The sequence below is a fragment of the Lolium rigidum genome, chromosome 6 (assembly GCF_022539505.1).
Source record: "Lolium rigidum isolate FL_2022 chromosome 6, APGP_CSIRO_Lrig_0.1, whole genome shotgun sequence".
NCBI lineage: Eukaryota > Viridiplantae > Streptophyta > Magnoliopsida > Poales > Poaceae > Lolium > Lolium rigidum.
In genome coordinates this window covers 338,609,249-338,622,548 of record NC_061513.1, presented here as the reverse complement: position 1 = coordinate 338,622,548, position 13,300 = coordinate 338,609,249, and the positions used below count along the sequence as shown (strand labels likewise).

The following is a 13,300-nucleotide window of genomic DNA, read 5'->3' as shown; positions in this document are numbered from 1 at the left end:
ATATCTTGTTTAGTGCCTCACCGGAATTCTGGAATATCGAGGCGGTCGGCGCTGGCAGAAGGTTTGGTAGACGTTGCCTGCAAGAAGACAGTTAGAGTTTGAATCGTTAAAGATGGGATGGGAACTATTGTAGGCTGAAAGTTTGGTGAGTAAAAGTAGCCACCAGCAATTGACACTATATTGCTAATAAGTTTGTTTAAATTCATGTCGGCATTCAGGCAAATAAAAGGATAGATCCGCTTGCGCAGCATGGTGGTTGCATCGATCAAAGATTGCGGTAGCAGTGATGCAGAACGAACCAGAGGCGGAGAAGGAAATAAAGCTATTGGCAGAATGATATAAATTGTGTTCACATTTTTGAGTGCATATAAGAAATTGCATGCAAGGAAATAAAGCTATTGGCAGAATGATGTATTCATCCTTAGTATAGAAGCCCACAAGTATTTACCAGCCTAGCCGTTTTAGTTGATCCAGTTTATTGTACATATTACAATCAAAGTGATATATCTATGTTATTTCACCTACATTACATCATTTAGCCACCATACCGGCGCGGCGCGCCGATCATTGCTAGTGTGAATATTATTCGTGATCAATAAAGACGGCAGCAAACCTTAAAAACTAGAGAAATTCAACTATAGAACAATTTGTTCCCCTGAAAAATATAAAAAAATCCATTCCCTTAAAGAGGAATATACAACAGTTCATAGTGGTGATTAGCGAACAAAATCTGTAGAAGGAAATAATTCCATCTAGATCGCCATGGAAACATAGCAGTTATAAAATCTACACTGACATACAAATTGACAAGCGAAGACGAAAACTACAGCCAGAACATTTGTGTACTTGCTACCGAAGTTGTGCTTTTTGGCATTTCTAGGGCTCATCCGGTCGTGACTGCAAAACAGACGTCATAAATACATACATACTGCAGATCAGAAATTCTTCAGCAAGGCCTCACGCCTCATAATGCATTTACATGCTATTTACAAAGAGAAGCAAGTATGCGCCGTGGAGGCTCGAAAGACCGCCGAGAGTGCAGGACCGCCCAGTTGTCAATGAGAAGAATGTCACCTTTCTGCCACGGAACGGCGACACATTCCTCCTCTAAGATCTTCCCACATTCTTCTATGACATCGGCAGGCAAGGGTGAGCCGTCACCAAACGTGACAGCCTTAACAGGATCGTTCCGAGCATCCTTCCACCCGGTGTAGGCAGCAACCATGCTGTTGAACCATATTTTCCTCATTCGGACCTCGTCCCACTTGACTGCGGGTATCGGACCCATTAATGTTTTAACTCCGTCGTCGGTCCATTCCAGCTTCATTCCAAGCTTCGCAGCCCTGTAAAAGAAAGCCAGACCCAAGTTCAGTGACAACATAGTAAGTCAGCTACAGTTCTCGATGAAACTGTATTTCAAATGTTATTAATAAAAAGTTTTAAGCATTTTTTGGTCGATGCACTGCACAGATGACAAGATGAAACATAAAAATGCAGTTCTCAATATCATGATGGCAGGCCATTGGAATAATCCAGCATGGGCAGAATAACTGAAGGCCATTCATGTACTTGAAATTATTTAAACCTCCTACTACTCTATAATAGGCCGTGTAATATAGCTCTAATCAACATTTAGCTGTTAGTTCAATATTCAGCTCTAGATACACCTTGTTATCAGCCCCTAATCAAAGATCAACATCCATCCCAAAAATTTAGAACCCAAATGGTGCTATTTCTAAATTATGATTATACCATAGACTACAACATTTATGTGCATGCATATTATGGTAGAAGAAGCGCATCTATTTTTCAAATATCAAGTGGGAGCAGCTTTAGAGAATTGATCAACTGACCGCATGACTGATTGAATAAGTTCCGCCAGAGCCACTGGTACAGGACTGGTAAGTTCCAATCAATTGCACTAGCTATTCAGAACTAACCAGTTTAGTAGTGATTGGATTTCAGAAACTTTCGGCTTGCTATATATGTTTCGGACCGCCAGAAGTTCTGCCGTACCATTTTTTACTTGGTGAAGTGATGCACATTATCTAGTAATGTTACAGTAGATATTTGTATGCAATTTTTCAGAAGTGATAGTAGATCTATTAGTCTACCAGTTTGTAAAGGAATAAGAGAGCATACCTTTCCTCGGCAACGGCTTTATCTTTAGTGAGAAATGTAGAGTGCCATCCACGGCCGATTGGAGAAGATGGGTCGTCACCCTCTCCTAAGACCCGCGTGTATATAAGGCCATGTTTTTCCAATTTTTCCACAAATTCCGGAAATTTTTCGTTCATCCTCTTATAAACATAATGGCTGAGCACTATTGGTGTCTCTCCACCACTCCTCGGTTCCACTTCACAGAAGAAGAACAATTTCGCTGGGAATGTTGGAACCTAAAGAAAGAATAAATCCGGTGAGTTCTGAACTTCTGATAATGAAATGCAGAATGCATGTTGTTTCAATCTTGAAATGGGGGGACTTCGATGCCTAGGTACTTAGATTGTTCTGAAAAATCATCGGATGCAATTATGTTGAGTGTGGTTTGCCGTTGCCCTGAGTTTTGAGCTACTGACTCAAGACCTCTTGATCAAGTCAATTGATGTTCGGTGAGTTTCCATCGTGCAAATGGAAATTCCAGATGGGGTTGATTAGTTTTGTACTCCGTATCACTGAAGATATTAGTATCTAGAATGTAGACCCTGACTTTAGTAACCAGTTTAGTAGTGAAATGCAGAGTCGAGTAATAATTTCCATTTATCTTTTTTCGAGTAATAAAGCGTCCATTATCAAAAAAAAAAGTGAAATGCAGAGTGTGGAGAGTGGAGACTTCTATGTCTACTAGGTGGAATGCTTAAATTGTTCTCAAAAATCATCATCATCATCATGCAATTAAAAACCAGTGTGTTGATCAGCTTTCCCTTAGTTCTGAGCTACAGACTTCAGGCCTCCCGATTAAGCCAACGTTTCTACGGAGTCTATACCTAATAATTAAAAAGACTAAATAGATTCCTTATTCTGCCATCTGCTCACAATACGTCAATACATTGTTTCCTTTCGTCGTCGATTCCTCGTCCGTCCTCCACATGGGCCAGGCCCAGTGAAACATTTTGTCCAACGCCCCCTTCCTCTAACCCTCGCGCAGCTGCTCCATCGTGCACCCCAGCCGCCGCTCGGATCTCCAACGCCGCCATTATCGCCTATATTGCAACGAGGATCTCCAACTCCAGCTCCATCCCGAGTCCGTCCACCGCCCTGGCCATCACCCCATATCCACCGGCTCATAGATCCCCGCTTGCAGTACCTTTGTCGGAAGGCCCGCGCGTCGTTGTGTGCGCCGCATCCAGAGCCCATGTCGGACTCGGAGGACGACATCGCCAGCAACAGGGAGGTCGCCCCCATCGAGAGCATCAGCAATCCGCTCGCCGATGTCCTCGGGAGAACTGGAAGTGGGCTAGGGTCGACAGTGGCGCCGCCGCCATCTCTACCTCAGGGCTGCCCTGCTTAGATCCTCGACGGAGAACTTGTTCCTCCACCGCCTAATGTTCCTCCGTCGCTTCCCTCGCCAACTGCAGCCTGCGTTTCGTCGCCGTCAACTTCCGCGAGGCCTGCATCCTCTCTCCGCCCTTTCCTCTCCTCCAAGAACAAAGTGCATCTGAGGAGTCGCTGCAGCTACAAACGGAAGTACCCAACATCTGATCCAAGGTACATGCTTGATTCTCCAGATTTTGTGCATGTGCATCACAACCCTGCTAGATCTAACTTGTATTCCAGATTTCCAGTTGTGGTTATTACTGGTTAGTAGGTACAGTAGATTTAGCAGGATTCATTACGACCGGTTCTTGATAAAAAAAATTAGGATATGTTCAGTTGTACCAAACACATGCGCATGGAGTTGTGGAACCAATGGAAGGTTGCTAACTGATGGCAGCCCATGATGTATTGCCGTCCCTAAATCTTTCGTTTACTCGTGTTTTTTCATAGCTACAATGATGTGACCTTTAGAAGCATGGAGATATCACTCTTTTGGAATCTTATGACTATTCAGCTACACCAAGATAACAACTTATGCTCCTGAAAATTATTTCATCATTCTTTTCTTCCGTATTTTGGTTACAAGTGTTCCCGTAACTTCTAGCATACAGCTGCATCTCGCGGTAGTAAAATATGGATCCAGATAGTTTAATGCTTCTTATATGTAGATTTGTAGCAAATAATTATTTCTCTGCGGGAGTACCTTTGTCCTACCTTCTTCTTAGTCTCGAAGTTGTATTTTCTAACTTCTACCCGATTCCCAAGATGGGAAAAACTTATCTTTAACATACCGGATGAATTTAAACTAGATTGAATAACCATTTTAGCTATGCATCAAAATTAACATTTCAGACTATGGCCCAATGTATTTTCAAGACTATCCATTATTAACTCCTTTGATGCTTGTATGCTTTTCAATGTGGTAGCGGAGTCATTGGTGGATGGTTTTCCTCAGGTTTTGGATGTGCCTTGTGTGTTGGGATGAGGCCTAATGTATTTTCAAGACTATCAATTATTAACTGATAATTCGTGCTGCTTGTTGTGAAATGTCATGTTTATCTTCGCCGAGCGCCGGAATACACTGCGTAGGCCTGGCCCTCCTCCGCCACCTTCTTGCTGCAGCACCTCCGTCTCTTGTTGGTGCAGCCTGCTGCTGCTGAAGCTGTCGCCCAGCGATCTCTGCCTCCTCCTCCCGGGCGCCACCAAGGGAACCTCGTCAGGTAATGCTCTGCTGCAATACAAGCAATGAAGTAACAATATTTTAGGTCAATTTACTGACCGCAATGGCTGCCATATTTCTGAGCTGATTAATTTGATATAAAGTGTTCCCAAATTGGGCTTTCGGAATTATGCTTATAGCCAGTGGTTTTGACTCTTAGATCTGACTATAGGCACTTTCTATCCTACGTATTTACATGTCATATTTATCTTCTAGAAGTTGGTTCTGGATTAATTGGAAATATTCTTATCTGTTGTTTCCATCAACTCAATTCATATGCTATGATAAAAGTTTTTTATGCCGTTCGAATCAAAATTTGAAGGATACGTTGCTAATTTTTCACCACCCACTTCTGACGAGGTTGTTATCTCAATCTACAATTCATGTTTTCAGGTCCAGAAATATGTTTAAGGTCATATTACTAATGGTGTTTGTTCATCGCAATGGTAGATAATTATTGACTAGATAATTCCCTGTGCGTTGTGGTGGGCGTCAAAAAGAAAACTCCATACGGATGAATTATCTGTTTGTGTAAAGACATTCAGAGCGCCAAAATGGTAGAAGAGACATGTATGCTGAAAATTATACCTTGCAGTATATTAGGATAGTGGTGTTGATGGCATGAACCAAAGGTACTTGATTCACGCCGTTGGTTGAAACCTGAACATTACAAGTTGTTTCCATTGTACATGGACTTGTGGTTCAAATGGCATTGTGGTAGGACAATATATGAGATGAAGTCCATGAATAATATCCCGTTTGCAGGTGAAAACTGAGTGTTCTTAAGAAAAAGAGAGTTCTTGTAATATCAGTTTACCTATATGTGGTGAAACTGTAAATCCAAAGGAACGTAAATTATCCTTCTCTGAAACTCCTTTAATGCCCGCAGGTACCAAAATGATCCTGCAATCATCGCAATGGCAAACTTGGTTGCATCATACTAGAAGAACGAAACCATGGAGTTTGAAAAGATCTTAAAAGGTCAATGTTCTTGAACAGGTGATTTTCCTTGTGTGCAACAATCCTAAGCTCTTCATTGCTGTTTTAAGAGTTTACAAGTCCATTTCTGCTGTAGCCTTATATGCATTACCTCATTTTATTACTTACTTTTGCAGGCCTATTCGTTGATGCTGGTGATGGTATTTTCCAACCTCTACAATGTGGATCTAATTATAGGAGACACTGAATGTGGGTCACACACTGTGCTTGGACAAATCTGTTGTCCTAATCATCCTATTTCTCAATTGGATTCATCATTACTTTAGAATGCGTAATCCAGGTTGACACAAGCTTATAATGCAACGACCATGTTTGACTCAACATCACAGGACTACAATAATCCAAAGCAATGACCGGTAAAGGGGGAAAATAATACATAGGTTCTTGACTTGTCTTTCATAGTTTCACTCAAGCGTGAACATATAATACAACTTATTAATATGAATATATGTACAGCTTCTAAATATACAAGTATATATAGTACATATGCTCCTCTTTCCATTTTATCCTTCATGAGAAATAGGATGATTTTTGTTCATCTTTGAACCTTACTAGAGATCTGTCAAGAACTACAGATTCATACTCGTACTTTGTGATTTCCTTTGCTAATTCTGGGTGTGTATTACAGGTTTACTCACTATCCCCGTCTCACCTCTCTTTATGTCTATTGATAAATTAATCTCGGTCTATAGTATGTATTGTCTTGCTCAAACTAAGATTCATTTTCTACTTTGAGTGAATTTGCCTTTCTATTTTCTGCATTTAGTTTATATCAAGCACAGAAACCGCCGGCCTATTATGTCGCTATCTATATTTTGTATTTTATTTTATGTTGTGATATGAGTACCATAATAGGACGGACGTGCTCAGCATGACATGATATGTGGTGCTCTTGTGTTTTAGAAATTTCCAGGGAAGAGGCTCTAGGAGAGAGGGGGTTTGAATTTTCTTTTCTGGTTTTGCAGCATGGTGCGACAAATTGTCTATTCTGGTTTTGCAGCACGGCGCGATGAATCTTTTGCAATTATGGCTTAATTCCTCCATTCACCATATTCAAATCTTATTTTCACGTTGTTTGATTTCTCATGAGTGACCTGAGATTACTGTGATGATACGTAAAGCCTAGAATGTAGAGTGAGTCATAAATGTGTTGGATGCACTAATTTAGCTCATTGCTTTGCTTCACTGTGTTGTGTAGATGCAAAACTATTTCAGTTTTTAAAACACTCATTGGATTTGCAGCTAAGTAGTTTAGAATTTTGGAATCTGAAAATGGTCTTGCACAGGAAATTCAGGCAATGTAGAAATACCATGTCTGGTCTTAATCTCTCTGCTTTCCTTTGTAGTATACGTATAGCTGAATTGGGCAACATAGATTGTGCTTGTACTGAACATTCTCTATTTTCATGGGTTCTATTAATGAGGATTTCCATTTTTTGTTTATTCGTGATTTATGATTTTGACGTTTTCCATCTCAACCAGCTCCCTTCATTTCACAAAGAATATATGTGGAGTTAATTGTCATAAAAGATTATATTCTTTGATCCCTTGTATAATTGCATCATAGTACATGATTTGTGTTGGAACAACCACAGTACATGATTTATATTTCAGAATGATGATTACATGTATAGAGACACATGGCACTTGAATGACTCATCAAGTAACATATTTTTTAGTGGAGAAGACAACAGAAAATTCTTGGATGTTTCCTTACGATTTTTGTTTAGACCTGCAGGATGTACCCTGTTCCCCAGGGTACATTATCCTCTGCTGGCTGTTTTGGTGATTGCCATTATGTCACATCTTAAATTCGGAGCTTGTGTCTATGTTAGTGGCAAGATGTTCGAATGGTTCCTGGTTGCACTTTTACAAAAATCCTCCAATGGATGATAGTTGTGTTAAGATACCGTGGATAAGTTCTATTCTATTCTCTAGATACCTTGTACAACTGTATAAGGGATGTTTATGAAGCTAAGGTTTCTCTTGCATTTACCACATGTAGACATGAGCATCGTAAACGTTATTTGTGTTAAAAATTAAGATTGCATCGCTTGCTCGCATGATGATTCATCTCGCTAATCGCCCAGGTGTAATGTCAATATTGGTGCAAGCTGCATCTCCGGTAATCATGATTTGCTGAGGTATTGATACTGACTTAGTTTTCTTGCTTGTTTCTGCGATGCCCACAATATAAAATTAACATTAGTTGATTCCGAACCCATGCTCAAAAAATATATATTTCTTTGTAGGGAATATCTTGTGCACCCCAAGTTACTGTTTCTTTGTAGGGAACAGGCCACAAGGAAAAATGTAAATTGCTTATTTTTGTGAAACATAGCAGTGTAGATCTAATGTTGTACTGTTGGTAGTATGATTTCTTTCTCAACATTGATCTATTTAGTTAAAGTTCTTCATTTACCTTCTTTAGATATAAAATTGAAAAGAAAAGCTAATTTGGTTGTGTTGTAGGTTTTTCGTCTACTTGGATTGGGTCAAATACATGTAGTTACAGATATCATGGAGGTAGAGTATGTGGATCGAGTGCTCCAGCTTGGAGCTATTCGGTGATGTCTCGCTCGGTATCTTTGCCGGATAGAGTGTCCGAAAAGAATTTGTGCCTCTAGGGTCAAGAAGCTCAGAGGTACCGAGATGAGTGAATTCCAGGCCACATCTAACAATCACACTTATCAACCAACCTGACCTTTGTTTGTACTATTGTCTCACACAGTTTTGTACTATTGTCTCACACAGCTGTTGGCCGAGGGCCGGATCGGCGATTCATTGTGAATTATTACTTCGATTTTCTCTATCTTTTACATGGTTCAAAAAAAGGGGACGAGTCGAACACCATCAAGAAGATGGACGGAGACGTTGTCAAGAACATGGTTGCATTGCATTCTGGAATTATAATTTAATAGAGAAGTGTCTTCTCTTCTGATGTATGCTTGTTTCGTTTAAACAAAAACGATGCACACATGCTCGTCTTATAGTGTAGCCACCTCACTCGTTACGTTATCAAACATTTTCTTCCATGACTACTATGATACAATATGTGCATAATGACCGAAGCTTATAAGGCATGTTGTTCTATCCTTCTTTCATATTTTGCAATAAATCAATATATTGTAACTTATTGTTGTAACTTAAATGATACGTAATGATTATCGGATGTGAATTATTGAGTCACTGGTTCTTTCAAGCATTTAAGAAGCTGATAAAGAAAGTAATGAGATTGAAGAGACACGGCAACTGTAATAGCATAACATCAACTGACAGATTTTTGATTATTCTAATCTCCCAAAAGCAACTTGCAAGATAACGGCATAGAACATTGATAGGATGAAGAAAGAAGTAAGAGGAGTCTTTGACTTCCTGCAGTTAGTGGTGTGAAAAGATGTGCAACAAGGAATCAAGGAGGGAGAGAATCAAGTGGATGCATGGTGCTCGAAGTGGCAAGAAAGAAGTTGGCATTCATTGCAAGCAAAAAATGAAGAAGCTGAAGCATGGACTTGGAAGACTAAATTAAGGGCCTAGCTGTTTAATAGATCGTGTGTTGTTAGTGTTGCTTCTTAATTGATAGATTTGTGTAAGGAACGAATAAAATGTGACTACTTGGTCGAAAATATAACAGTATTTTAACATTATCGTTTGATGCCCAATTTCTTGCATTTCTTTTTTGAACACATGTGCCTCAATGGGTCGGTGATTAGAGTTCAACCATAGTGTGGACAAAGATGATTCCATTAAACTTATTTGCTACAAAGAATGTGTATCCCTTATATATGTGTATTTAGAAATGAAATTTGCGTCCCGTGGCAACGTACGGGCATTTGTACTATCATCCGAAAGGAGAGGTTGTTGAGTTGACAGTTCTGACTGCCCAGAACAGAGATGTGGAACTTACCGCAGAAGAGTAATAAGATGATCTACAACTTGGAACGACGCAGATGCAAAACAATCTTGTTTTGTTATTTCGCTCATGTCTCTTTCTGACTATGTATTAAGTTCTTCTATGATACAGTTCAACCAACATTCGGTCCTCTTTTTTATTGTCTATACTTTGCTACTCTATATACCCACCTAGAAATCTATTTTTAAAATTTCATATATGATATTTGAATTATATATGTGTATTGAGAAATATAATTTGAGGACCCGTGGCAACGCACGGGCATTTGTACTAGTACCTAATAATAAAAAATAAGGGCTTCTTGTTCGTCCGTCAGATTTTGCCCCTGTTTTCCGCTCAAATTACACCATATGCCACCGCCAAGTGAATGTAACGGTTCGTTCGTATGATCCTGCCGTACGTCCCGTGGCCCATTAACAGGTGGCTCGGCCCAATCTATGTCTCAAGCCTGTTCTCCTTCATCTTCTCCAACGCAACGCTTCGCCACCGGACTCCTCAGGCTTCTCCAATACGAACACTGCTCCGACACCAACCGTGCTCGACCACGCGACCATGGTGTTCCCTCATAAAAAGACTCCAGACCCTCGATTCCCTCGATCGCAATCGAAATTCCGGCTCCAAGTCCCTTCCGTCGCGCATAAAGTTTCAACCAAAGATGCCTCGAGCGAAATCGAAATCCCAGCTCGAAATCCCTCCGGTTCTCCTGAATCCGCAGCATCGGCCCCCCTCTGCAACCACCACGGGAAGCACCGGGTCCCTCCGCTCCCCAGTCCCCACGACCCCGAGCAGTCGAGCACTCAGCGTCTAAGGACACCAGATCTCGATCCAAAACTCAGGCAACAGCTGCAGGCCGTCCTCGCCGCCGCAATCTCCCCGGCCACCGCGGGCTGTAGCAGCGCCGCGACCGCGCCGGACTCCAAAAACTGCCGCCACCCGGCGCGCTCGACACGCCCAACCCGGATGTTGGGGGCGCGAGGTAGCTGGCGTACAGGTCACCGGCGGCCGCGCTGCGGCCTGCGGGAGAAGGAGCTCCCGGTGCAGTCCGATGCCGGCGCCTTCGTTCGATTTACCAGCTTCCCGCAGGGGCGTTGATGTGGGCGGGAGCAGGGCGTCCGTCCCGGAGGAATACGGTGGCGGGGAATCGGCCAAAGGAGCAGCGGTTGGTCCGTTCGGTAAAGGGGGATATTTTATAATTTGCCACACATTACATTGAACCTTTATAATTTGCCACACATTACTTTGTCTTTTACTATTTGCCACACATTACACTCATTCCTTTATAATTTGCCCTATTCTCCACTTTACAGCTCTATTATAATATTTTACTCCAAAATACTTTGTGAAATACAGTAACTGTACGTATGTAGCTGGAACGATCAACCTAGTAGATTAGATCTGCACTCAGTCGTTTGGTTAAACAAATCAGTACCGAAACAGAACAAAACCGTCGTTCCTTTTACAACAGCGGAAGAACAAGATCCACAAAAGCAGCTCGATGCAAGCAATCGCCGGCTCTTCCTCGTCGCACCAGCCGCAGATGCTGCCGAGTACCACTATGGCTCCATTTTTGGGTCCCCGCCCGGCCCCTGTACCACGCGTTGAGGAGCTCCGCTGTCTCCCCTGCCATGGGAGCTCGCCGTCGCTCGGCCGGACACGGGACGATCGTGAGCATGGCGGCCGGCCAGCCAGCGCGGACCCTGGCACGCTCGCTCGGATGGTGCTCTCCCGTGTGGTCACTAGGAAGAGGAATGGAGAATAGCAGTGGTTGACCCCCAACTGAGTGGGGGATTTGATTCGTTTTGTTCATCGATTCAACTAGTTCCAGCCACATACGTACAGTTACGGTATTTCACAAAGTATTTTGGAGTAAAATAATTTAACAGAGCTGTAAAGGGAGAAATAGGGCAAATTATAAAGGAATGAGTGTAATGTGTGGCAAATAGTAAAAGACAAAGTAATGTGTGGCAAATTATAAAGGTCCAATGTAATGTGTGGCAAATTATAAAATATCCCCGGTAAAGGAGCATGACCGGCCATATGCCCATGTTGCTCTTGGTAGCGGGCCTGCGTGACTTTTTAATTATTCATTTATTTGTCGCCTCCTCGCCCTACCCACATAACGCCTTCTGTTCTTATTCATGTATATGCATGTGTGGATTATGTTGGAAGTGAACTAGGTAGTTGCTTGTAGTACGGAGTAGCAGAGATTAATCTATATGCATTTTCGCGTGAGGAACACATCCTACTCCGTTTGTTTCCTCATCACACAAATATTCTGTACCTTGATCTTGCAAGTATTTTGTAATGTAGCTACATGAATGATTCGCTCCAGGCCACGGGGATCGTACCCGGGAGAAAATAAAAGAGATGGAAATAATAGGGGGAGAAGAGAGGAAAAGGGATAAATTAAATATATTGAATTAAAAATATAGTCTAATCTATGATTTATAAATTTTACTTTGCTTCCTCTACTCCTTAACCCCGAGGTCGGTCAAGGCCTTCGTGGAGTGGGGTGACGGCGATGATGGTAATGCTTGGCTCTACTCCTACTGACCTACGTGTGTCGGTGGACTAGCAGCTGCGGTGCATAGAAGAGGTAGCGATGACACTCCTAAACAGACCGGTCCGATATTAATCACCCGGTGCAACGCAAGGGCAAATTTCCTAGTAAATTCTAATGATAACTGAACGGCGAGTTGCGCTAACGGGTCTCAGGGCAGGAGGTATGCTGACCTGCGCCATCTCGTGGTGGAAGGGGATCTTCTGGTCGGGCGGCGACTCGTTGGCGGTGAACACCCGCCCCACAACGTTGCTGCGGGGCGCCGCGCCGCCGACGTACGGCAGCTCCTCGTACCCGAACGCGTCCACGGCGCGGTCGAAGTCCGCCGCCGTCAGCGCGGGAAACCCACGCAGCAGCACCGCCCCGGCCTCCCGCAGCAGCGGCTCCACCCGGGACGCCCGCTCCGACCGCACCGCCGCCAGGAACTCGTCGAGGCTTCCTTGTCCCGGTGGTCCGCCGCTCGGGACGAGCACCGCAGGGAAGGCGATGCCCTCGACGGCCCGCTGCTCCGGGAGGCGCGCTTCCTGGAAGAAGCTGCTCCCCGCCATCTGCGCTATCTGGTTGCAGAGAGTTTGGTTTCCCTGCTGATGCGGGTACGTGTGACAGTTCTGCGAGACTCTCTGTGAGCCTGTGTGACTGAGCTGAGAGACGTGACGATGACGCTTCAGAGTGGAAGGAGTGAAGACGCTTTGGGTTGGATGAACGTGGACGGATTCTGGAACAGAGTGGACTGTCGTTCTCTCACGACGGCAACCGCACTGCCCTGGGCCTGCATGGCTGCTGCATACGAAACTCTTCCACCTACTAGCGATCTAATTTTTTTTTTTTTGAGTGGATACTAGCGATCTAATTGTGCCAGCCCCAGTTATAGGCCGAGCAATGCAGTGCTTCCTTCAGCCCAATAACAGGTGCCCATTTTACGAACATTAAAAAAACATTTTAAACCACGTGATCATTTTTCAAAACAAACAAATTGCAATCTGTCATTTCTACATTTAAATGTATCTATATACACTAAATAGTGTCTACATTCATCTAAGCTTTCACAAATCTAAGATATCTTTTTATGCACACA

At 42.9% G+C, this 13,300-nt stretch overlaps 1 protein-coding gene across 1 annotated transcript; it reads right to left on the bottom strand.

The window, feature by feature from the left end:
- Window positions 1-682: 682 nt before the first annotated feature.
- Window positions 683-12,788, bottom strand: LOC124661427 (clavaminate synthase-like protein At3g21360). Its single transcript, XM_047199283.1, has 3 exons — window positions 12,399-12,788; window positions 2,143-2,396; window positions 683-1,343 (listed from the first exon to the last, which is right to left on the bottom strand). Exons 1-3 carry the CDS (start codon window positions 12,771-12,773, stop codon window positions 983-985), a joined length of 990 nt encoding a protein of 329 aa, XP_047055239.1. The 5' UTR covers window positions 12,774-12,788; the 3' UTR covers window positions 683-982.
- Between the last annotated feature and the right edge of the window lie 512 nt (window positions 12,789-13,300).

What these genes read in the sequence shown, in the direction of transcription:
- LOC124661427 (XM_047199283.1), bottom strand. Translation starts at nt 12,773, where the DNA reads ATGGCGGGGAGCAGCTTCTTCCAGGAAGCGCGCCTCCCGGAGCAGCGG. An exon ending in TCCACCACGAGATGGCGCAG is followed by an intron (nt 2,397 to 12,398) that starts GTCAGCATACCT and finishes TTCTTTCTTTAG; the next exon opens with GTTCCAACATTCCCAGCGAA. An exon ending in AAAGCCGTTGCCGAGGAAAG is followed by an intron (nt 1,344 to 2,142) that starts GTATGCTCTCTT and finishes TTTCTTTTACAG; the next exon opens with GGCTGCGAAGCTTGGAATGA.